The 25,694-nt window shown below is 43.3% G+C and overlaps 2 protein-coding genes across 4 annotated transcripts in view; both read left to right on the top strand.

Moving 5' to 3' along the window:
• Nucleotides 1-25,694, top strand: part of LOC145456912 (DNA excision repair protein ERCC-6-like) — a 110,082-nt gene that overhangs the window by 75,891 nt on the left and 8,497 nt on the right. The window lies entirely within an intron of this gene.
• LOC145456914 (uncharacterized) lies at nucleotides 1,241-24,607 on the top strand. 3 transcript variants are annotated; one of them, XM_080335058.1, is made up of 20 exons: nucleotides 1,241-3,853; nucleotides 4,888-4,953; nucleotides 9,610-9,741; nucleotides 11,004-11,165; nucleotides 11,667-11,848; nucleotides 12,354-12,470; nucleotides 14,840-14,947; nucleotides 15,015-15,142; nucleotides 17,048-17,228; nucleotides 17,951-18,012; nucleotides 18,074-18,187; nucleotides 18,515-18,578; nucleotides 18,679-18,831; nucleotides 19,372-19,583; nucleotides 19,890-19,974; nucleotides 20,162-20,299; nucleotides 20,364-20,461; nucleotides 20,832-20,952; nucleotides 21,337-21,469; nucleotides 21,759-24,607. In XM_080335058.1, exons 1-20 carry the CDS (start codon nucleotides 3,379-3,381, stop codon nucleotides 22,808-22,810), a joined length of 3,783 nt encoding a protein of 1,260 aa, XP_080191184.1. In that variant the 5' UTR covers nucleotides 1,241-3,378; the 3' UTR covers nucleotides 22,811-24,607. The 3 variants fall into 3 exon arrangements, with proteins under 3 accessions (XP_080191184.1, XP_080191181.1, XP_080191182.1); XM_080335055.1 differs by having other exon boundaries at nucleotides 1,242-3,853; nucleotides 15,012-15,142; XM_080335056.1 differs by having other exon boundaries at nucleotides 1,244-3,853; nucleotides 15,012-15,142; nucleotides 21,340-21,469.

The following is a 25,694-nucleotide window of genomic DNA, read 5'->3' as shown; positions in this document are numbered from 1 at the left end:
GCTAAAGTAGAAGTAGGAGTAACGCCGTATATATATATTCAATTACAAGTAGAAGTAGAAGTTCTTTACACTACTTGATCACCTCTGCGCATAGTAAACTACTCCAACTACCGAATCAGATATTACATTAGCCGCTGCTGAGACTGTTGATTACGAAATGAAGCTAGTTTTAGAAGGCAGATGCAACCACCGAAAACGCACTCTTTCGGTACACGAGTACTGCTTCGGTACCACCAATTACCATTCGTGTATTGAGCGTTAGACCTCCGCGAATTTACTATGTTAGCATTTCTGCTTCAATCACGAGCTGTATTTCTGTGTACCTGACACACGGCTATGTAAATAACCGGATTTCGATTTCGCATTCCGCGGTATGCAACCGGCGCACCTGACGTGTGGTATCGATATTAAGATGGATGCAAGTCGTAGGATGCGTTATGCGCGCCGCTCTCGTGACTTGAAGTTTTCGAATTCGCCTTTTTTCTACCGATGAAGTGTTGGCATCTTGAAACCGTAGTATTTCGATTTGCTGCCGATCGATCTAACCAACCAACGCTGAAGACTTTTCGGGACGCGTGTCCAAGTCACGCTGACTTCCGGTCATGAACAAATGCGTTTGTGAATTGCGATCGCATTTCCACTGTCACGACTTGATTTTAATGTCTGCCTGCTTTGCCGCAGCGCCAGAATTGCAGAAACTACAAATTCAGTTCGTTTACGGTCAACTAAGTACTTTTTTTGAGTAGTCCTAGTTAGGGCTGGGCACAATGATTCGAGTCGACTAGTAAAAGACGATTTTTTCGAGTACTGAAATTATACGCTTCTCACCCCCGAAAGTTAATTTATCAACGAGAATTATAGTTGCGATTCTAATTTTCACCGTTGAAGCCTTGAAACCTTGCTTGGCGGTATCGTAGCATACGAAACAGATCGTACAAAGCTACGAAGGGTACTGGACGTGGCACATTTCCGAAGTCATGATGATCCCTCAACATTGTCGCCAAGTGGAATGAAATCGGTATGGTCGAAAAAATACCTAAGTAACTTTTATGGGATGGATAACAGGCATTATATTCTTTGTGGTGGGATAAACGGTACATATTTGAACATTAACGTATTGTACTCTGTTATGACGTCATAATGAGTGATACTCGATTACTCGACTCGACTCGAAGCATATTGCGTGATTCAGAATCGAATCACTCAGGTACTCGATTTTGCCCAGCCCTAGTCCTAGTCCTAGTTCTAGCTGCGGATTATGAAAAGTGAGTAGTTCTAGTTCCAGTTTATAGTGCTAGTTGCGGAGTAAAAAGCAATGTTGCCGAACGACTAGAAAACACGGGTCGTTGTTTGGCGTGAATCGTGATACCGGTATTCTGTTATGCGACTGGTTTTGGGGGTCGACCCCCCGCCAAACCAGTACTGATGTTAATTAGAAAACCGATCCGATTCCGTCTGTCCGAAGTATTGATTGACATAATATGTGTACTGCGATGCTTGTTTTGTTGATGTGGTTCCAATGCGCCTCGGCGAGTCGCGGTCGGAGTGCTGACGCAAATGTGGACCGTTTCCGCGACGTCGGTAAATTGTGGTGGATGTTGCGAATTCTTAGTTCGCCACGAGCTATATATACGCGAATTACTGCGGTTTTGCGGGCGGCCGAGTCATCCCGATCCGCCGTATTCGGCGTTGTATTGGTCGGGAAATTATGGGTGTTTTGAGATTTTGTGCTTTTCGACATCTGTCACCGGCAGATTGCACAAACTACGGATATTTAATGGTCGTTAGTTCTAGTTCTAGTTGTGAGTTTTAAAAAGTGAGCAGTTCTAGTTCTAGTTGCGTATTTTGACATTCCAGTAGTTTGTACAAGTCTGGTTGGACGACATGCCGGATTTCTGTACAGCATCCGGACTAACCGGGAATGATTTTATATTTGGCTAATGGCTAGTACCAGATTGGCAGACAACACCGTCTTGGTTTCTGAGAGCTTTGAAGGGCTATTGTCTTGCTGAAGTGCGCGGTTTGAAGAGGGGAGTTGATAGAGTTAAGTTTGTTTCATCGGGTTACGGTACGTTACGGGCTTAGCGTCGGATTACGTCTTCGGACGCTCAAGGTAGCCTATCTCGTGTTGAAACCAATGCAAATTGTGTAAATGGAAATGGCCGTGCCCAGGAATGCTTTGCATTCATTTCTGCGCGAGTTGTGAAAGTGTACGTCAGAATAGGTTCCTGCCGCGTTGGGTATTTAGGCTGGCGTTCGCGCTTCGTGAGGCTATTTGAATCGGCACACGGCATACGTCATCAATCTGAACAAGAGTGGTGACGAAGCCCGTTCCTTCCGGCAATTTAGCTCTTCTCTCGAATCGCAGACAGGCGTTTAAAACTCGCGAAGTTACAGAAACATGCGATTTCAGAGACGTAAGCAGAATATTAGCATTTACAGTGGCCTAGTAAGGTGCTGCCAGTACTCTTGTATGCTGGCTTTGCGATACGCTCAATCAAACAGCGACGAATGTATGAAACGATAATATGAGCTAGATTGCATACAGTGCGTTAGTACAAGCGCGGATCTATAGATTGTATCACGCGCAAATTTAGCAGGAACTGTATAACCCCAGAATGTAATGAAACGCGGCCGAGGAAATGTGACTTTTTCCCGGCGAGTGATCTTGTAGCTCTCCGGTCTAACCTTGTGTGATTAGCCCGGACGGAATACTGCTTGGTTTCGTATTACTCAAGGCAAGGGTACGGTGTCAGGTAGATGTTACGGACCTGTTATGCAGTCTATTTCAACAATACTTTTGCAAACTTTGTTGTAAGCTATGATTTACAAATTACAATGCGCTACGCATTCACCGTGGACTTCATTCGCATTATGCGACAATATGAGATATTTGTTCGCCTCAAGTGGAACTCTCTGGTGATAACGATAAGTCTTTCCGTTATATAAAAGCTCTCGTTGCTTAGTTGGTTGTTTCGGTCACACTTGAACGATAAGATTTCGGGTATGTACGCTTGGGGATATTCAATGAATTCGTGAGACGATTTGGTATTTGCGGCAGTGACCGTTTTTGAGAGGCACTAAATAGGCAGCCTTTATGATCGATTATTGTGAAAGCGGAGATATGCAGGGTGGGAATCTATGTAAACTTATGCCCATAAACTGGGTTTACTGCGTTCACAAACAAACTTCCTGGTTCATAAGTATCAAGGTCCCTGGACGCTCGAAACTCACAAATCGGTTTATGATGCGTAATATTTTTTCCTGTGGCGCAGGAACTGACTTGAAACTACGCAATCTTGCATTAGTTCAGCGGGTTTTGTATTTGCATGCAGCATCCGAATATATCCAACAGCCTACGAATTAGAGTAACTAGCGATGGCAAAATTTGGGCAAACCCCGCCGATCATCACTTGCAAAGGCGGTAATGGGACCTTTATGTGTTATGCGTATGGACAGAAAGTTTGGAAATTTCACGGGGAAAGGTCGTGCGACCGAATGCCAGGGGAAGAGATATACTCGCGTCCGGCGCAACTGGGGCGGTCTACCAGCACTGGAAGTAACTCTGGGTCGGAATCCGAATGCTCTAGTCAACCCAGTCCGTTGAGCGATGGCTTGGACGACGCGTCTCACGGGTTCTTATCCCCCGCCTCTGTTTCCACCAACGAAGAAAGCATCCCGGACGAGAATATGGACCAGGAGACTTCCCCCGTTAAGCAGTGTCCTCCGCCGAGTCCGGTTGAGGCTAAAACCAAAGTCGACATCAAGTCTTTGAGCAGGTTGATTAATTCCCTGTTGAGGAAGCATTCGCTTGTTCAAACCGGATTGGAAATGCTAAAACAGAAACCACCAGGTACCTTTTGAAATTCGCGCCGCGAGGATTTAACGGTGATTTGACCTGACGCCTGATTGAGTCCTTTGGGGAGGTTCATTAATGATAATGTGCCGACCACGTTTTAGTATATGGCACAGGTGTTGCAGAATCAGTGTTAGGTTGAGAATTGATGGGATGTCGATATTTTTGTATACTTCTGGCTGTGTCGTATGCTTGCTCAATGCTCAGTGGCCGTTCTGTGAAAGAATAGTATAGCTGGCCTTTGATATTCTGTAAGGAATCCCCAAGCATTCTGGTAAATTGCGGATGAACTTGCAGTATGTCAGCATTAACCTGCGTTATATAAACGTTTAGTTGATGTATTGATAAATTAATTAAAGAATACGATCAAAGCATGCAGCGCTCTCCATCCAAGACTTATTTTTATAAAATACGATACTGGAGGTGGATTGTGTGACTTGAAGGCTGATAGAGGAACATATATAAACCTATTGGTCACTAGCAATTATCGCAAGCCCGTAATTTTTATCGCGTCTGCACTTTGCTATCACAATTTCTCATTTTGGCGCTTGGTCACAAAAGAAGCCAGTGGCATTTGCCCAAGGTGCCACCGATTCATTGGAACTATCAACTATTCGTCTTACGGTGCGCACGGTATGCATGAAGCCGGCCGCAGCCTGGTGCGGGTAGTATAATCCCTGCATGCTGCAACACAACCCACTATTGAGTTAATGAGTTACATAATATTAATAATAAATCGTTAAGTTGTGCTTGTGTGGACTATGATAGTTTTTTCAACACTACGACCGTTCCATTGTTTACTCGGGACGCCATAATTCAGCCACGTCACTTTGTGTATGTGTATTGTGTATAGCTGCCTGCATTGCGGTGACTAAACGCCTGCCGTTTCGTAGGCAGCGCTCACCATGATTCGTGGTAGGAGTAATATCCTCTGCCGTGAATCAGACCGCGATCTGATTTTCGCATCGCCTGCCTGGCAACATCTTGCGCCGTATACATGCGTTTTCTTGGACATGTCTTTTTCGTTACAGCGCTGGCTCTGAAGCTGCAGCAGAGAAGGCCGAGGAAGATATTGGCGGATCAGGGAATCATTCCGCGTGAGTGTCTTTTTGTGATTCTATAAGCTGCTGTAGTGTGAGTAGCTGCGCGCGTGTGGTGATACAGCGCTTCCCTCAGTGGTATTTTGATTAGTCGAGTCACTACAATAAACACTGAGATAACCCCTGCCTTTGTGAACAATATCCTGTAACTATGTGTGATGATTTGAGGTTTTTCCTCTTAGAGAAGACAGATATAGGGTGTCCTTTATCGATTTACTGTTGAGAACAACTCTGAGCAATTCATATGAATCTTGGTGATGGTCAATTTGATCATGCTTGGACGTCTTTCTATATCCTAATACGACAATAGAAATGTAGGTAATCGTGAATTGCCAACTTCTGAATCAGGATTCGAACATGGTTTTTACGTTCCTGATGCATTAGCCTGATTGCCCGTATATTAGTGCGGCCGGCTCTGCTTTATGTTAGGTTGGATTGCTGAAAAGTTGTCTTAATTGATACTTGGTGTCTATCAGCACTCCGTATTTGAAGTCTAAATTATATTTGCACCGTACTCTGCTTCACGCACAATTATTGAAACTCACGCTCGCCAAATGACTTAAACCGCGATGAACTCGTTTTTACGGTTTAGTCGAGATTTTCTCTGGTACCCTAATTCTTTGAACTGGAGGTTTTGTTTTGTCGGCGTGGTGTGTCGTTGTGATTTTTCTTGCGCGTGATTTGCGACCGAATGACTCAAGACTGCGTGCGTAACATGGTCCGCAATTCTGACTTGAATGTGGAAAACCGTTTCGTAAGGCCGCGCGTTATCTCGTAGAGTAGATTTTTCGCGTGCCGTGTTCGAGCCCTCTCCCGTTTGCTCGGCGCGCCTACTTAAACTCTTTAAGGGTATTGCGTCATGCGCTTAGTCTTGGTTGTGGGAATGGATGGTGGAGTGGTAAATGGCACTGCGGAGATTTAACGAGATGGTCTCGCGCCCGGCGCGTTATGTTATGCCTCCTCGAAACGGGTAATATTGCAGATTCGAGGATATTCCTAAAATCGAATGAAAAGTGGAAGGCATGTTCTGTATATGTTATTATTAAAATTTTGGCGGTTTAGTTGGTACTCGCGTACTTCATGCTCCGATATTATACTTCTTGGGTGCTGGCTTCTGCTTCAAGTCAGCAATTACTATTGAATAATATATCCATATTTAAATTAACCCGATTTTTTTTTGGGCTGACACTCGTCAGGGGCAATCGTCGGCAACTAGTATATAATTGGAAAGAACATTGTTCAGAACATTCGGTTTTATATCGAAGTTCTGTGCCTCCAAGAAGCTCTTCAGTGGGCTAATTACTGCTGAATTCCGCTATTGGGACCACAAATGGTTTCCTTCTCCAGAAAATACGGCAAGGAAGCTTAGTTGTGATTAATGTCCCATGTCACTATGAATACGGCACCGCAATCTTACGACGACATAGACTGAGCATAGAATGCATTGTTGTACATTGCGTTACACTACAGAGATTGGCAACAGTTAAACCACATCGTTTCATTTGCTGTCCACGTGCGCTACGTTTGCTTAAGTTCACAAATGCATTATCTCGTTAACGTGCGTGAGCTGGGAATTATGATTTATATCGTGACTTTTAAAGTTTACTATGGCGCATACTGGGTTTAATTGGCATTCAAATAGTGCAATAGTCGCGTTTCAATAGGGCGAGCCCTATTTCGCGATATGACGCGTTGTGGGCATGCAAATTACTTTTCCTTCTCTAACTGGTCGGCGAAGAGGTTATTTTATGAAACTTGCTTATTGGTCATTTCTTATCCGGATTGTAAAGTCCGGTGAATATATAACCGGGTAGTGCCATACCATCGGAACTAGTGTGTAGCTTTTTACGCGTGTATTAATTTCCGTATTTTGGCACGTAAAATATATAAATTGATACTCCTGGTCCTGGTCGATTCCGGTGTCCGATATCGGTATGCTTGGTCAATGCTTCTCGTTTGTATAGTCTCCCTGTGTCAACGTTTTCCACCGATGCGAGACACACGACTGTGCCAACGGCGTTACATAATCATGATCTTGAAACCATCATTTCCACCGCACAAATCTGGAATCACAAAATAGCGATGTCCGCGAGCCTGGGGCAAACGACGCGGCCCGTTTTCGGCCCTCACCCGTTACTGCTATGCTCATCGTGATAAACTCTGATTCACGATGTTGTCTTTGGTTTTCAAGTGTATTCAGGCGAGTTCTCGCTGCGGCCATACGTTGCCGGCTGGAACCGCCCATCAATCTCCATTACCTGATTATCTCGGATTATTACTTGTTGGTAAAGGCGGTTGTGGGTTTCGCGTATCGCGGGCGATAACGTTTTTTTTTGCGTCATGCCGCCTTCTGCGAAAAGACCCCTTTATTAAAAGTCGAGATTATAAAGTCGGAACCCAAAACACAGCGCTCCGGCAAATTACTGACACAGACGTTACCCGCAGATGCGATAGGATAACGTTTTATCGTAATAATTATGACGTCACAGATGCGTGTGTTGGTCGGCGGCCATGCGTATTCTGTTACTCTCGGCGACTCCACTCCGTGACATCAAAATATGGAGTGACATGCATTCGATTTCAATCAATCTTCCACTTCAAATTTGATTGCTAATTTTCTGACAATGCGACATGGCTCCCGTGATGGGTTTTTCATAGCTGTTTCGTTTCATAGAACTGAGTAAGCAGATTCGCCAGGGCATGTCACCAACGTTCAGATGGAGTTATCCGTTACGTTAGAGTTCTCGGAACTTCATTTTCCGTGGACAAACCCGGTGTCATCGCTTTTCTTAACCACGCAATCGCGACACTGCCTAATAGACTGTAGCTGGTCGCATGGGTGTAGCCGGCAACTAGAGGTGGTCGCTAACGTAGTACTTGTACTTTTTCGGAGTACTGGACTAGGTTTTGCACACCAGTACTACTTACTCCTAAGTGGTAATCTGTTAGACTACTTCCAATTCTGCGTTAACTGCTGTTGGGCAAAGTCCCCGTATCACGGCAACTTAATACATTTTAGAAGATTCTTGAGTTGGATTTTTATGGCGTACTTGTTAGCCTGTAAAGTGTGCCTGTGCTGTGCACTGTGCAGGCTATCTGTATCGATCACTGGCGACTAGCTTGGTATTATTAAATAGCGGTCGTGCTAACACCGCAGTAACAAACATCCGTGACTTGCCAGAGTTTTGCATGCATCGCAGACGAGATGTGTTGCTCGTATGTAAATACCGAGAAGAAAAGGCGCTGAATTCCGATCTCTCCAGATTTTGATAAATCAGCGAAAGCGCAATAGTAATGACGCGTGCGCCACCGCGGCCATCACTTAAAACCGGCGCATTGCACAATAACACCGGGATCGTAAGACAAGATTTTATCTCGACGCGTATCGCACAAGTTGCTGCATTGTCTGTATGTAGCTGCTACTGTCGGGTCGGATAGCGCCCGCTTTCATTAATTTTCCTAGCGCGCCTTGTTGAAATTTGAGGTTATCAACACAGTTGGCTGTTGAGATACCCTATCTTAGTAGCATTGACATTGATTCATACCGACTACTGAGGCTTTACCGGGCTTCGGTAATTGCCATAAATCTGTCGACAGCCCGTGTGCTACGGAAATACTTAAGATGCTCTAATTATCCTGGCTTAAATCTTTCTGGTTTACATCTCAATCTGAGTTTGACTATGGCTTATTAAACTTTATTTGCGAATCGTTCTCCGGCCAATTAACGGCTATCCTGCGCTGCGCGATTATGTCCCGAAGTCAAGAGCGAGGCCGGGATGATTTACGTTTGCTGATTTTGGCCACGACCGCTAAGCTTTATTAGTGAAGCCGCAAGACCGCTCTTTTTATTTGCGCATATGAGCTGTAATGCAAAAAAGTTTACGAGCTCTGCGGTACCGGCGCAGTATCAAAATAACGCTCGTGATTTATGCAATGCTCGTTATCTTGGATTTTGTGTGTACACTTTTACGTCTGGGCTGTCAAAGTTTTGAATGCGCGATTTTAACGATGCGATATGATTGAATTGAACGCTTACGTGGGCTCCCTCAAAGTTTTATTTACCTGCACTAATGGTCAAATTCGTGTAGCTCATTTTCGCACCACCATTGCGTCGGCCTGTAGCACATTGTGGTTGTGACCGTGACCGATCCTTTTCAGTCATTCAGAATGCCCGCCCTCTACGCCATACAATCAAAATTATCCTTCGGGTATGCAATTATGAACTCAATTCTTTGTGAAATCATTGCAGACCAGGTGTTTTATCATGCATGTGTGGCGTTACAAGCATTCGTAATCCGTCTATTTTCGCTTAATTGTCGTATCGGCTACTTCCGACTATTTGAATATCCTGCCGACCGTGATTGGACAGTTCCGATTCGCCAGTTTGGGCGTAATTTGACATCGGTACAGGCTTTGGACGACAGCTGTTCTCGGTGTAACGACACCATCGGTCCTCCGCGACCTGTGTTCATGGTTACGTCACATTTCGACCGCGTGTATTTCCTGTTGTGGCGATTATTGATGACACGCGCGGTCGGCAGAAAAATTCCTGTCTCGTCGAGTGTATTTGCGGTTGTGGCGTTAATTTTTTGACAATAAACTAAATACACACGGTGCTTTAGTGTGTTATCGCGTGTCTTCTTTATTTTACAGCCTTGAAAAGTCCTGGCGCCTTCTACGAGCAAAGGCAGAAGCTGGAACGCGCCAGGACGGGGGATTTTCTCAATAAGAAAATGCAGGACCGGCCGGAAAGGGACTATCTCGTTCAGAAGCATATTTTAGAAGGTAATCCGCGTTTGTAAACAGTGTTTGATGTTTCAATGCCGCCACACACTCGATTCAACAATTATATTCGGGACTGTGTATATGTCGGCATACTCAAGTGATTTTGTACTTTGTAGGGTTGATTTTGTTATAGAGATCTGGAATGCACGATAAACGATCGATTTGTCAAGGCAGCTATTTCTTCTATCAAACAGTAATCTCGAAATGAACACGCCCTATTCCAAACATAGCACCAGATATCGTGGGATATATACAAGGAATCTCAATTCGGCGCTTTGTACCTCTGTCATCAACCCATCGGCCCGGGCGCTAAGCCTTGACGAAACCCATTTCTGTCGATGAAATTGCGTTTGACACCGCGCATCAACTCATGCTAACCCCAAGTGTTTCGAATTCTTTCTCGGAACGTTTTCGACGCGGCGCCGACCAAGTTATTGTTAGGCGAACTTAATCCAGGTCAGCTTGCAAACGCCGGCTATTCACGATCTCGTGTGCGAATTCCGTGTCTGCGACTTGTGTTTGCTTAACTGCGGCAATGGTGTAGATGTGATAAGTGATCGGTGACTCACTCGTTCTGCCTTTTCGCCCAGCTGTTTTTTTTTTGTCGACGTCATAACGCCAGATTTGTGCGTGACATCACTGAATCGATTGTAGGATCGATGAGACATTCTAGCTTTCCATACTACAAAGACGTATTGTAATGGTGCCATTGGTTATCGCATAACCACGCGTTTTTCGCGATTAGAGAGACAATTTCTCCTCAATAGCGATTAAAAGATAATCGGTCGACTCCAAGGTTATTCCAACCGACATCGCACAATGATAAATTATGGAAATATGTCGCCGTCTTCAATGTTTAATTAGAGATCAGTATTTTATGTAGCTGTCATACTCAAGTTGGCGATGATTGACGCCTCTGATTTATGGCAGTTGAAATGGGTTCATCCGCTGCCTGCTGTGCTTAGTAATAACAAAGGTTGTCGAACCTGAACACCTAAAATATTTCTAGCATTTTACAAATAAATAATCGCAATTGTGTAGAGAAGCTAAATATTTCATTACCGAGATCTCAGTATTCAAGTGTAGGGTTTCTTTTGTCCGACTTTTCTTAGTGTCGTCTGAAAAAGAACACAAATACCTGAAAACCGGAGGCTAGATGGTGCTGACATTCTTATTCGCCCCTAAAATTATAGCCTTGGAATATATTTGGTCGAGGTGAAGGAGAAATGCGCAATACTTTGAATAGCACCAATCTTGCACAGATACGAGCGCGTACGATTCAATCGTTGCGAACCAGAAAGAACTGAAGAAAGCGCAACTCGTCGATGACTTGAACGAGAAGATTTTCAAGCGTCCGGGAGTGTTTGAACTCGTGGAAAAGAATATCATACCGGCGGACGACACTGTGGCAGAAGCGCTAAAAGGTAGCCTGCGCTAAAACATAAGTTTTTTCTGGAATGTCTCATATTATCACTAGAGATGATCTTCCAAATTACTAAGGTCTTGCAGTTTGAAAGTGTGTTTGTTATCTATTACCTTGCGATGAATGTGAGTTATAAGCGAACATTGAAGCCTGGTTATGGGCAGTGAGGTCAGTAAAAAGTAAGTACTCTACTCCAATTATGGACGGAGTTCAAGTAGGCAAAACCTACCCGAGTACTGCAAATATAGCAGAAGAATCACCACTGGTCAACGAGTTTTTACACCTGACACTCACCCGCCATCGATAGAAATGAGGTCACAATGTTCATCCTAGCTTCGCATAGGATCACATTATTGTAATTTAGTCGTAAAATCATAATATCATCCGCATAGCATGAAAGAGAAGTTGGGTTGTCAGGTTCCTTGAGTTCGGGATGAATGGGAAAATTGAAAGCTTTTCGCACTTGATCTTGCAGTGCTTGACTTCACCGTGCATTTTCCAGATGGCAATATTCCCTACAAGAAGACCACTTCCGATTACGAGGAGGACAGCAGCGACGCATTCTCTCCCGAGCAGCCCGCGTCAAACGAGCAAGCCTTATCGTCGTACGGTTCACCGCCGATGTCGTCGGTTTTTTCAGCCACGTGCCTCGCCCGTGCGTTGCCATCCACTACGTGGACCGAGGTTGGTATTGAAAAAATCGGAACTGCAGTAGTTGCGTCATCATTGCAATGCGACATCAGTGATCACGGATATTCCCTTTCTACCTTGCTGACATTTGAATACGAGAGAACCCTACTGCTCCAAAATCTGGTGCGCATTTCTATTACAGGGGGTCATGTTGTAAACTTTACAGCTGCTCGGTACACGTTGGGGTTGCACACTTAGCAAACAAAGCAAACAATCATGAAATGATCTACCGTTGCTCATGGAGTGGGCAAGTAGCTCATTCATCGTTGGCGGTGCCGATGGTATTTTTACATGGCCGTTGTTGCCTGCATTCATCATACTGTTCTCGGGCTGCGGGTTCTTTCAATCGATGTGGTGCATCACAAATTTTACAGTGAAACATGTCAGCTTTGGGCAGCAATATCGTCAAAAGTAACCGATCCTGTCTCGCCACGTAGTCATATCGCGCAGAAAAAGGATCAGGGTACACATACACATTAACGGGGCATCTCTTTTCCAGAGCAAACACGAAAACATCATGGTTACTTCGTCGACTTCATCTTCGTTAAAAACGTCTCGCGCCTCTCACACGACAGCCGGACACCCCTACTTAATCCGGCAAATGTCTGGCACAAAGGTAATATCGCTATGAGATTGTAGCTGTCTTGTTAGCTTTGTTGCATGTTTACGACGTTGGTTAATCATTCTGTGACTTATCAACTTGAATTTCTGGTTAGTACCGATGCGATGACTAGTTTTATTTCTGTTTTAATTGTGAACTGAATCCCACACGCTGATGACATATAATATCGGATTGTTTGATTCTGTTTAACTGAGTGGATGCTGGGTATCGTGTTTCAAGAGGTCATTTTCTCATTGGGTCCGCTTTCCCATTACTGCAGCGGTTACCAAAGTCTGGTTTGCGAAAAATGTCGAATGCTACCATTGTAAATGCATGTTTTCAATGTCTGAGGCTTGGGTTGAGAGACATTTATGAAACTAGGATTTGTGCTACGCTCTAAAAGGTTTGGGAACCGCTGCAGTGGTCTATTCAATCTTACCATTAATCTTATCTTATTTGTACATGATAACAGTAATCAACTGTGCTGAATGACTAAGTTCTGAATGAATAAAACTTTAAAACTTACGATTCTAAATCACATCTTTCTGCTTCATAGTGGCACTTGCATTTTTATACCTACAGTTGTTGTTTGGGAGATCAGCGACTGAATTGACCGTCTTTGGCCCTAACTGCCAGAAGCATCTGGTAACCAAATCAGTGGAGTACCTGTAAATATAGACTTGACCTGACTTGACTTGAATTGCGACAAGGTGAAATCAAGTTATTGCGTAGTTTACATCATATTCAGGCATGAAATCATCACCGTGGCATCTGTTCGCGGCAGTCGTTATGTATTGCGAATTTGCAAGCTGTCACCTAATGGCAAATAAAGTCTACCCTACCTCATGCTAGATCTCTGTTCAAAACTGTGTAGGGTGGCCTACCGGTACCTGCACACGTTGTATTTACATTGTTATCATTGTGTATAGATATTAGAGATGTACGGATCATGGTTTTTTAGGATCCTGTTCCAATCCTGTTTCATGATATCATAATCCTGATCCAATCCTGATCCTGTTGCAATCGCATATTTCATTATCCGAGTCCAAAAATAATCCTGCTTTCAAAAATTGCTTCATGTTCCATATTACTATATGAGTAGCGGCAAATATTATATTACCATATGCGATTTCTGGAAAAATGTAAATATAAACATCAACAGAAACTGAAGCCAGGATGAACGTACAGAATAATAGTAGTTTACATACTGCAAACATATAGTTGATAACTGAAATTGTATTCAACAACTGCAACATGGTCATCGTTAAGATACAGACTGACAGAAAAAAAGAAATGATGACACAATCAACGTGACCTCACTTGAAAACATAGTCACCAGCACTTTTACCTACAACTAAAGCATCTAAGCTGTAAGCTGAGAGTGAGGATCTTTTTTTCTCAATAGTAGTTCAACATAAACTGAACGCCCTTTACCCTCATGGATGCACTTGATACAGGAATACTAATATTGATTTTACCAACAGCCAACAGCAAGTATACTGGGATTTGAATACCTAGCAATTGTATTGGGATTCATCTAAGCCGATGCCATCTCCAATATCCGAGTCACTCAAGTAACTCTTATTATAGTATTCGAGCTCATCAGTTGAACTTTTTGACATGATACTGGCAGCAAGCACAAATCATAGCCAGCATATTTCCCATCTCGCTTGCCTACCAAGTATAGGAACTGTCTCCAAGCATCACTTTTAGTCTTTGTGACGGTGTTTTCGTCAGCCTTAATAATGTCATTTTGAGCTATCAATTCTAAAATCTCTGACATTCTGAATTAGACAAGAACCACAAATGATATCAACCAACATCAAAATGTGACGAAAGAGCAGCTCAAGACGTTTCTGCCGCTGAAATTTCCTACGCGGAAAATATGTATTATCAGACTTTTACTTGTAAGAAATAGAGTTTATAAACTACGAGAAGATAAGTTCTACCTTTTCTGAATCAAAACATATTTGACAAGATTCTGATCATGTTTTCGTCCAAATAAAAATCCTGTCCTGATCCGGATCCGGCAAAACAGTAAAATTTGAAATCCGGATCCAATCCTGTTGCCAAAAAATCACCCGGATTCCTGACCTGTTAGAATCCAAAATCCTGATCCTGTACATCTCTAATAGATATATGGCATTACTTTTTCCTCAGATTGCCTAGAGTCAATAGCAGCAATGACTTCATTTGAAACTATGTATTCTCATACTGCTCGAACCTATCTTTTTCTACTTTTGCGTGTGTTGTAGAGTGTTATTTCCACTTGTAATCGTGTATAAATATGCGACACTGCCTCTGCTACCAATCAAGTAGCATCATGCGCTTGTGATAATTTATGCTTTGCTCACGTTCTATACAAGGCCACCTATCTGTTGCAGTCTTCCAAAGTCACGCCATCGTCACTGTCGCAACGAAACCTCCGCAAAAAGAAAGACAAGCCAAAGTTCAAAAAGTTCAAGTACCACCAGTACGTTCCACCCGACCAGGTACGTCCTCGCAGCGGTAGCCATTCCCGTCGACTCGTTGCTGACTCGCCGCTTTCATTGTCAGCAGGGAAAAGCCGCAGAGCAGCTCGCGCCCTCGATGGACACGCCGTACTCCAGACTGCTGGAACAGCAACAGCTCTATCTTCAGCTGCAGATCATGAATCAGCAATATCCGAATTTTGTCGGCAATCAGAAGTAAGATGAGCTGATTTAATATTTCTAATGCAGTAAAGCAGACTTGCGAGCCTGATGTAACAATCACAACTATCCGAATAGTTTGGGTTGCGTAGTACCAGTATTTGACGTGGTGTCGCACATATATCATATATTCATTTCCAAGTCCAAATCCTATAATGACTGAATTTTTTTCGAAAATCGCATGAACATTGGAAATGAATACGAATTTTATGTCAAATCCAAATTCAGCTTCAAAAAAACTTCGTAAAGCCATATACAAATGACCAAATCTACGCTCATCTATGCCGAGGAGAAAAGTTTGCTGTGCGCTATCATGAGTCAAAATTTTCTGTCTAGTTTGCGGGTTTGATGCGTGAGGGAAATTCCAAAGTGCAAGCGTTAACTTTGAAGAAATCCCCTGTGAATCAGGGTCATTTCATTCGCTTCGAGTATCGGTTTGATGTAGTGGCGATCAGATAGACGTTAGGTAGTTTTTCAAATTTGAAATGTTCTGTCCAAGTGTCTAAAGCAGGGGTTCTCAACCTGGGGGGCGCGCCCCCCTTGGGGGGCGCGGGAGGCTCTCAGGGGGGGCGCGAGAAATTGACGAAGTCAGTATAGGGGGGGCGCGAGAAATTGACAAAGTCAGTATAAATTGTACGTGTCTGAACATGTGTTTCACATCCATTATGAGAAGACGATTAATGAAGATGAAATTTATTCCATATTCAACAAAGCTTGCAAAATACAAACTCTAGTAACAGCGCTCAACTGAGTATAGTCTGATTTCAACTTCATTTGAGCAAATTTTTGAAATTCCCACGTGTAAGTCATTCATTGCTTCATAGCTTTGACAGTAGCCTAAAGCTTGTCGCGCTGGGCAGCTCTTGCGAACTGCACTGCCTAAGACAGACTTAGATGCAACATAGGTTGCCCGGTTTCGCCCTCAATTAGGCTATAAATCAACACAATTGATTCATTTCGAAAACTGATCAAATTTAGCCTGGCAGGACAGAACGACGCCTTGCTCTCTGTACTCACTACCAGCATCAGGATTAGTCTCAGGGTGACCTGCATTGAAATTAATTAATGGATGTCTTGTTCAATGTTTTTTGTTATTTTCAAACAAATTTGAAGAAATTTGTCAGCAATGTAAAAGACTCAACAACTGGAATGCAGATTCAAAATTGGCGTAAGATATACCTTATGTATACTATTAGATCAGGGGTGGGCAGCCTGCAGCCGTAGAAGGGAATTTGAGCGGCCGTCGACGCCTAATTCAATTAGTATGTGTTGGCGGCCGTAGACATGCAAATTGCAATTACGAATTCACTCTTGCATTTTCGAGAGATTTTAATTAGTCTTGAAATTTTCTTCGCCCTCCGCGCAATTCAACAAGACTTCATTTTTCTATTTTAATGCAGTAGCGCCCTTCTTAATCTGAGCCGGAATGGGAATTGGTAAGAAATAGCAATTCGTTCGCGGCCCTGAAAAATTTTCGCGCTCCGCGTGACAATATGCACCTCCCGGCAACTATTCATAACATTGCCACTCGCGATTTCGGTGCGTACAATAGGCCATTGTGAAAAGTAGAATAGTCCGGAGTTCACCGGGAATGGATATGGACAGTTTACCGTAGGAATTTTGCGTCCAGATCGTTCATTGCGGCTATGCCCTGGAATGCGGCCTTACGCTACATAAGCAATCGAAATGCGGTCATGATTATCAAAAACGTTGCCCACCTCTGTATTAGATGATGTGCTCTTTTTGACATGACGATAAATGCAAGGGGGGTCAGGGGGGGCGCGAGTTTTTTGACCATCTCCAAGGGGGGCGCGTGTCAAAAAAGGTTGAGAACCACTGGTCTAAAGTGTTTCGTTTTGTATGTTCCCTGTTCATTGTTCAATACGAGAATAATTTCAACAGGGTTCCGGGAGGCAGCCAGATGATGGACGGCTCCACTTTGACAAACGCTCCGCCCGCCCCAGCCCCGCCTATGCTGAACCCCATCAAGCAAGAAAGGAAAGTGAGAAGTTTCACCGTTCAACAGTTGGAGGACATGAAAGTGGCTGAACTCAAGGAGGAATTGAAGGCCAGGAAGGAAAAGGTGGGAATGAATTCAAAGTTGGTCTGTAGTGTTACGAATGCAAAGGTGGTTAATAACGAAGAACTTCTACCTTTTGATAGTTTAATTAGTTTTTTAGTCGAAACTAGGCCGAGAATACTTACTTTTTAGTTACCAGTACATGGGAGTTTGCAATGGTACTTCTGTTCTGGTCACAGGCGTGTAGCATAAGAATGCAAAAATAATCAGGCCTCTCATTTTCTATTCCCTCTTGAAGTAGCTTTGAAATGTCTTCCACTACTTCTATGTGTACTTGAGTAGAAATGTTCTATGTTACTTATAATTGTGTGCCAAAGGTTACTTCTCCGTGACCACCTCCGTACATATATATAATTATGTATATCATTGTCACTTGTCAGTTATATAGCTAACGATACAGCCTTGTGCCAATAGTCAAGTATGGTACGCACAGTAATGTTGCAATACTCTATGACATGATGTTGATATACCATATGTTTTGGTTGCAAAGTACACGAAATGCTTTCTGTCCTGGTTAAAAAGTCAGTACGGCAATGTTGATCAACGACAGAAAAAGTATTTGTATCACCCTCGTATTCATAGTCATGAAATTACGTCTAGAATTGACTTCCTTCCGTCATACTTTAGTATTGGCATTGTTTTAAAGAGACACATCTGTTGAATCCCGGTATGCAGGGTATTTTGCACTCCGCAATCACAATTAAATGTAACCTTGTTTGCCGCAGGTCACTGGTACCAAAGAAGTTCTGATCGAAAGACTGAAGAGGTTTGCCACTCCTCCTGCGCAGTGAGTAGCTGGTACAGGCGTATTTTCTCTCATTCCGCGACCGAATATTATTTTATTTCAGAAACGCGCATCAACCGATCAACGCCAGCATCACCGGTCTCATCAACGCCACCATCCAAAGCACTATCAGGGCCAACACGGAACAAGCTCTGGCTGCCGCTGTGAACAGCAACGGGTAAGGGGAACTGCCAGGGTTTTTGTAAGATACCTTGAGTGAAAGTTTAGGGCGGAATATAGATGTCAATTCTAGTTGGATCATAACGGTTTTCTCCGTCTATATGGCGTATTCGAATAAATCTGTATGTACTGACTGCAGCCATAATGCATGTCTTGATGTGCCCGACTTTTACATATCTTGTGAAATATATTAATTCTATTCGTGTAAAAACAGTTCTCTGTATCTATACGGCGTTACAAAATGAATGTGTGGACTGCAATTTTACTCAGTGTCCAGATGATTATGTTGATTATGAGTGAGTTCTACATTGGTTTTGCTTTCCAGGGCAAGTGGTGCTATGTTGATGAAGACAAATTCGCCGGCGCAACAATCGCAAGAGATGAAACAGGTATGGTAGTTTTTTGCACAATGATCAAATACTATTGGACATGTGCGGCCGTTATTCCTTTCTTAGCGCTGGTTCTTTTAATAATTTCATGCTTACCTAGGAGTCGAAAGGCATCTCCGCGGTGCCTATGGAGACGCAACAAAATCAGGAAATCAAGTCGATGACGTTTCGGTTCGCGCAGAATTCACCCAATTGCGCCGGCCAGGTTCAACTAACGCAAGCAGCAACGCATAGCGGAACATACTCGCAATCGGTAAGTCGACGCGGTGTGGAATAGGGATGGTTTGTGGACATCATGCATTCCTAGGGAGTGGTGATTTTATGCGGAACGATTATCATATAGTATTCCTATAAACCTGTACCAATGAAGTCGCTTCGGAAGTATCGGCTTTTAAGCCAAAACTTCCGAAGCGACTTTTTTGGCACAAGTATCGGCTTTCAAGCCAAAACTTCCGAAGCGACTTTTTGTGGCACAAGTTTCTATTTTTTCATTTCAATTCATTCATATATCAGTTTATATGGCCTAGGTGAGAACACGCAATTCATAGCTAGAAACACATATCGTAAACAGAATATACAAAATCTGCATAATCCTACTTTTTTTTTACCTATGTTGGATTGCAATGAAAAAATAAAGTTATTCAGATTATGTTTATACCGATTTATGTGTGTTTCTACTTGTGAGTCACGTGTTCTCATTTATGCCATTATGAAGTAAGACACGGATTTCAAACAGTATATTTGATATTTCACAAAGTTTTTCGGAAAAACAATTCACTTTGTTTCTGCGCAGAACGATGGCGGAAACCCGTCGCCCGGCGGCATGTCAAACATGTCGGTGTCCTCCGCGGCGGGACCTCAGTTCTCTGTAAGCGGCGCCTGCGGCAACACCGCCAATCCGGGCCAGAGTCAGAACTTCGAAATCAGCGAAAAACAAAAAGACGACCTCTTACACAAACAGCAGCAGGAGATTGAGAATTTGAAACGTATCGTCGAACTGCACAGGTGCGTGTTGGTGTGTCTAAATCCCTGTCTGAATGCAATGATGACTAAAATTGATTCAAAAATTGCTTGAATATTAGAACATATTAGAAATCCTATGTCCAAACTTGAAAACACGTCGTAAATCCATATCCGGTTAATATTGTTAAATCCTATTTCATTCAATTCCAAATCCATGTTCATCTCTGGTGTCTGGTGTTGAGTACGTTTTTCCTCGTATACCTTCTCCATTTTTCGCAATCGTCTTACGCTGGATAATTACTATAATTTGTTTGATTTGTAGTAATTTGTTCTCGCGTCTTTGTCTAGGACGCAACTCAGTCAAATTCACGAGGTCGAACACACCACGCCTGAACTCGGCAGCACTGCAACCACGAATACCATGCAAAATATGGTAAGGTCCATATTATGTTGTGCCATAATCTTGTGAAAGTATGTGATACTGTGGGTGAGACCCAATTGCTATCTGATACTGGATTCAGTCTCGCCTTGGCTGAAGAAACACTGGTTTATGGATGCCAGTGTTCTTGAATATCTATCAAGTCCCGACTCACTTCTTAAATTCACTATTTCTCATCTAGACCGACCAGCAACACACAGATATGATAACTGCCGAACAAAGCATGAATAGGCAGCACGTTTCTCAAGTACTTCAGAAGCACTTGCAAAGCAAACTCAACACCAAAGATCTGCCTGCGTTTCTGAACGGACTCAACCCGGTAGGTTGCGAAACGGTTACCGCACATCGTCATCAGTAACTTACTTACGGTATGTTTCTTTCAGATGCTGATCAAGGAAGAAACGCAGGAAAACGTTTTCGCTTTTGGGGGCAATCCCGTGCCCCCAAACGTGTCTCTCGTCCCGTCCAATACCGTTGATAAGTAAGATACTGTTTCTGTCGAATGATAATGTACACTTGCGTTGAAATTGCCGTTGTTTAATAGCTGTTTCAAAATTCTGGTGTTTCACGGATCTGATTTTGTTTAATAATTCATCAGTTGCAGGATAATGGTGTTTAAATTTTGGTGTGTAATTATTATGTTAAAAATTTTGGTGTGTATGTGTTTTGGTGTTTAAAAGTGTTGGTGTTGCTATTGGTGTGTTCTAATAATGTGTTGAAACTTTGTGGTATGTAACAATCGATAGGCTTGTGCCATAAATCTTTTAGGTGATTCTTGTGTTGAAAATTTGGTGAGCGATGGTTCTGTCTGATAAGTTAGGACGGACTTGAAAAGAGTTTCCCTTTCGCAGTACGACGGCCGGAACATCGCAACAAACGGACGACTCTACGATCGTGCTCAGCGTTAAACCGCCTCTCGAAAGAAGCACTGCTGATGGAAAGGAGCCGCCAAAATACGACCAAGCTATTCAGGTATGCGAAAATGTGTGTCGAGCTTGATAAGGGGGGCGGTGAGTCGAAAAAGGTTGGGAACCACTGACCTAGGCGCAATCAATGAGTAGCACTTGTGATGTGCAGCGACCAAGGTAACAGACAATACACAAAGGCACTCGATGTTTCATGTCCAATTCGAAATCTAGCTTCAAAGTGATCGTAAATACGTATTTTGAAAAAATCATCTCATCTCCAATTGATATGTCAATTTATCTGTCCTCGTATGTCTACGGGTGACTCGTAAATTTTCATGGTTAGAGAGGATAGTAACAAAAGTGTATGCGAGAGTGGTTTGCGATTTTCACACGTCGTCACTACGAAATCGTGCGACGATGTTAAATCTGAAATTCCTTTTCTTTGAAGCAGATGCTGAACGACAAACGGAGATACAGCCATCAAAGTTATGGAAGTCAAGACAACATGACCGGGTCGCCCGCCAACATCAGCGATTTCAATGACGTCGACGACTTGCTGGAGTTGTTGGAGACAAAAGGAGGTGAGTTGGATGGTTTTCGATGCTATTGTACGGTGAATATATTTTCGCTCACAAAATGTGACCGCCTTTGTTATGGATGTGAGCCTAAAATGGTAAAGTGTCTAAAAAGATGTGATGGATGAAAAGCACAACTCAAAATGATGACCCTTGGTTGACGTACCGTGATTTCTATGAAAGTCCAACTAAAAATAGGCATATTACTAGCCTCGTATTGCCTGAAAATAATATCACCTATTTGTACTGTTGTCATTCGTTTTTGGTGACTTAAAACCTTGTTATCGCTTCGCAGAGATTCCAGTCACGCCGACTAGGCAGAAAGCCTTTCCGCAAGTGGCGCTCATCGAAGGCCGTGTCCCGCAGCACGCTTCCATGCACTACCACTACGGGCACCGTCAGACGCAAAGCCGGCCTCCCATAGCGCACCGGCACAGCATGGACCACTTACAAAGAACAGGCAACAAAGACAGAGACAACGCCTCCCACCAACCGCAAAGACACTCGCTGGAAATCTCGTCGTTCGAAGCGCAACCGTTTCTCGGGCGTGACGACGGGTACCAACGGCGCCACTCTGGCGATTTACTGGCGTACTCGCAGTATGGTATACCGCAGCGCAATGACGGTGTTGATTTCACGAGTTTGCTAGTAAGCAGTGCAGGCGATATTTTAATGGACTCGGGGCATGTGCCACCGGGTAATTTGAGAGGGAGGGTTAATCATGTCGGTTGTATATCGCCGGAAGCCGTAGTTTTACGGCACGATACTGGTAATTCTGATTTTGATCCAGACGACCCCAAAAACGACGCGTTTTCAGATTTGACAGACCCTTACGCGGGCCAGCCTTTTTCACCAATGGACACCGGGACTGCCGATGGGCATCGTCGTAACGGCCTGATGGAAGAACGTACCGGCGACCCACATTTATCGTCATCCTCAATTCACGATTCTGCCCAGTCTTTAGACAAATGTCTAGACTCGTTGCCGCGTAACACAAAGTCTTTCACGAGGAGGTACGAACAGCCCTTGGCCGGTTCGTCTCCGCGTCGACACCAGTCGCATTTGGTCAAGTCTTCTTCACAAGAACTGTTGACAGAGCACATGCACACGGACTGCAACATGCAGGTTGACGATTTGGGATGGCTGGACTTGAATTTGACGGCGGCGGTGCCCTCGCCGATGAATTTACAGGCGCAGAATCGTCAGTCCACGCACAGCTCGATGGGGTCTATATTAGAGCACGAGCCGGGGTGTAATCAGTACGGGTTTGGGGCGCAGCCCAACGAATTCGATTTAATTGACTCGCTGGATTTGAACTGCATTGGTAACGCGTGGGACGGTTTATAGATGAATTTGTGTGTGTGCGGAGGAAGAAACGATGATAAAATTAGGGCTGAGCACAATGATTCGAGTACGCGAATCCGAATTGAGTATTGATGCTAAGATTTGAGTCGAAGATACTTTTTTTAGAGCACTGAAAGGTACACATTTAACCTTGCATACATGATGTCTTATGATTCATAGTTGAAAACTCGACTCGAAGCATAATGCTCGATTCTGCAAAGCCCTACTTACAATTAACCGATTGCGTTGCGGTCGTGAAAGTGTACTTGCTACTGCCAAAATTAGCGATCTTGACATTGTGACTTGCTGTGTTTACAGTTGTCGGACCGCTTTGTTAACTTCAAGCTCGGTAGGGCAGCGTGCTTCCAACGTATCATCGCCTGTGTGCCTTATAATGAATTTGTGACTCTTTCGGCAATAGCGGCGATGTTTCTTTGTCCTAGTCGTGATGCGTTATGCTGAATTTTCTGTCTTGCTATGTTAACCACACCGGATTTCGCCCGACTATCTGATCTTCACCTAGTGTAAATGATTGTGATCTGGCCAAGCCAGCGTGGTTTTGAGTTTGTGTTGTTTTGCGGATGCTCTCGGTTACAACCGCTCTGAACGCGCGGCAGGGAGATCGATCCAAATGTGCAGTGTCGTCGATGTGTTTCCTTCTTGTTTTTCAAAATTCTGTACATTTTTTTTATAAGTTTCATATTGCGATCATACTTTGTCTCAATTTTTCATTTTATGTATCTGTTCTACCGCTTTCGAAAGATAACCCACACGTTTATTTCGCCCGCGCTCTCGAGAGAATAATGATTGTCGCTTGGTTATGTGATTCTTTTTGCGGCAATTTAATACTAATTCGCGCTTTTTATCTCCGAGGTGATAAAATCTATGGCCGTCTGACAGCATCCTTTCCGGCCCATGGTCGAAATATCAATTTGCACTTCTTCCGTCATCTTTGCTGGGTCCAGCTTATGATGTGTTGCTACTCGGTGGGCTAGGTTGGTAATTTACAGCAAATTATCACTTGCCTTCCAATGGTAATTGCGAATTATCATTAATATAATTCTCGTTGTCGAGTCATAACCGAACCCAAATTCACAATTTTATAGCACAACTTGGAATCAGATGTCCGACTACATAACTTTGTGGCATTAATTCAATAAGCAACACAGTCTGACGGATCTGTCTTCGCCTCGCGTCAGTAACACTCTTATTTTTGTGTCTCACCTCAAATGGGTTTGGGAATTGAAAAGATATAGAAATTGATGTGTAGGCCTACTTAGTTGGAAGGTGGAATATGGTCTTGGCCTCCTGACTCTTTAAGTAACTGGTCTGCATATTTAATATGCCATCAAAATGGTGCTATAATAGCGGTTATCCCACCCCAATCTCATTCCCAAATAGAAGAAGTTGCGTGAGTGAGCGCACTTCTGTAGTAGCTAATAATATCGTTAGTCGGAATAGTGAATTTTCTACTGGCACAAAATCTTCTTACGTGTAATTGCATGTTCGTAAGTCGAATTGTGACACAACCCCGTTTAACCTGACCGGCGATTTAGCTGGTCGAAGTATCAGCTTTCGCAACTGTTGCCAAGTCAAGATGCGGGTATGAAACGATGAACCCTGATTTATTTTCTGTTCCTGTGTCAAGTTCCTGAAGAGAGTAGCGCTCTCGCGGTAAATGTATTGCTCGCGTAACCGTAATCGATCCTTTGCTTAGCTCGTGACTTTTGACTCTTTCTTACAATCAGTTTGTGGTTTTTGATTCAATTTTAATCAATAAAATGCAACAATATCCCTGAAGACTGCGAACGTTTGTGGATGCCTTGATAGGTTGGACAGTGGTAGAGCGTGTGGGGCTTATTGGGCGGGTTGTGAATTGAATGCCTGGTCAGATTTGCTTCTGGTGTTCGTGGAACTCAGTGCATTCCGGGGTACAGAGGAGAGGATAATGTTGGTGTTGACTCATGAACCATCGAATGTCGATCGTCCAAGCAATTGGGTGGTACAGACGGGAATAACCATTTCCCTTCAGAAACACAGGCTCGGGCGGGTAAAGGACAGACCCAGACTTATAACACGAGATTGTATACGTCAACACAGTAAATTGTTTTTGCTAACTGTACTCCCGCAATTTCATCAAGTGGTTAGTGATTGTCATAACTTTATAGGGTTTCATTCATATATTTGTTACTATTTTCACGATTCATAGCACCACAAGAATGAGACAATAAAATTATATTAAGGCGTTAAAACAACTCGAAATGATCCGTACATCAAACGCACACCGTTGCCATTCGTTCGCATGGATTGTCAAAAGCTGCAAATTGAGCTATGCGAAAGGTGCTGAGCTTGATTCGCATTGATGCATACCAGGAGATATCCAATTTTCGACAGCATAAGCATTCGTCCACATCATGGGATGAAAATGATAGTATTGATATGGAAATGCGATACTAATTCTCTGTTTACTCGAACAGCTCGTTTCAGAAAATATCATGGTATGGCGCCCTCCCCAATATTATAAGACCCGTCGTTTAGTCGAAGAGCAATACGGAGAAGTTGTAGAGGATATGGTGTAAACACTTTGCGTGATTAGCAAACGTTAAAAAATATGGTGGATCGTAAAAATGCCATATTGTGTACCCGGGGCCTAGGCCCCGGCGTACCTTTATTTCCGAAAATTAAAGGCATTACTACAGTTGCTTGTATACTTCAACATGTATGTTATCCAGGCAAAAGAACTGATGCTACTTAGAACTGGGTATGATACTGGGAATTGAAAGTGAAATATAAATACTACTTCTAAAAGCGGAAAATGTATTTAATGTCTTTAGTCCAGAGAGTTTCAAAGGGGGTATGCTAAAACAGGTCTAAAACTAAAAAAATT

This window comes from Botryllus schlosseri, chromosome 15 (assembly GCF_051294905.1).
Source record: "Botryllus schlosseri isolate E-star chromosome 15, Bs_hap1, whole genome shotgun sequence".
Classification (NCBI taxonomy): Eukaryota; Metazoa; Chordata; class Ascidiacea; order Stolidobranchia; family Styelidae; genus Botryllus; species Botryllus schlosseri.
This window is presented reverse-complemented; position numbering and strand designations above follow the sequence as displayed.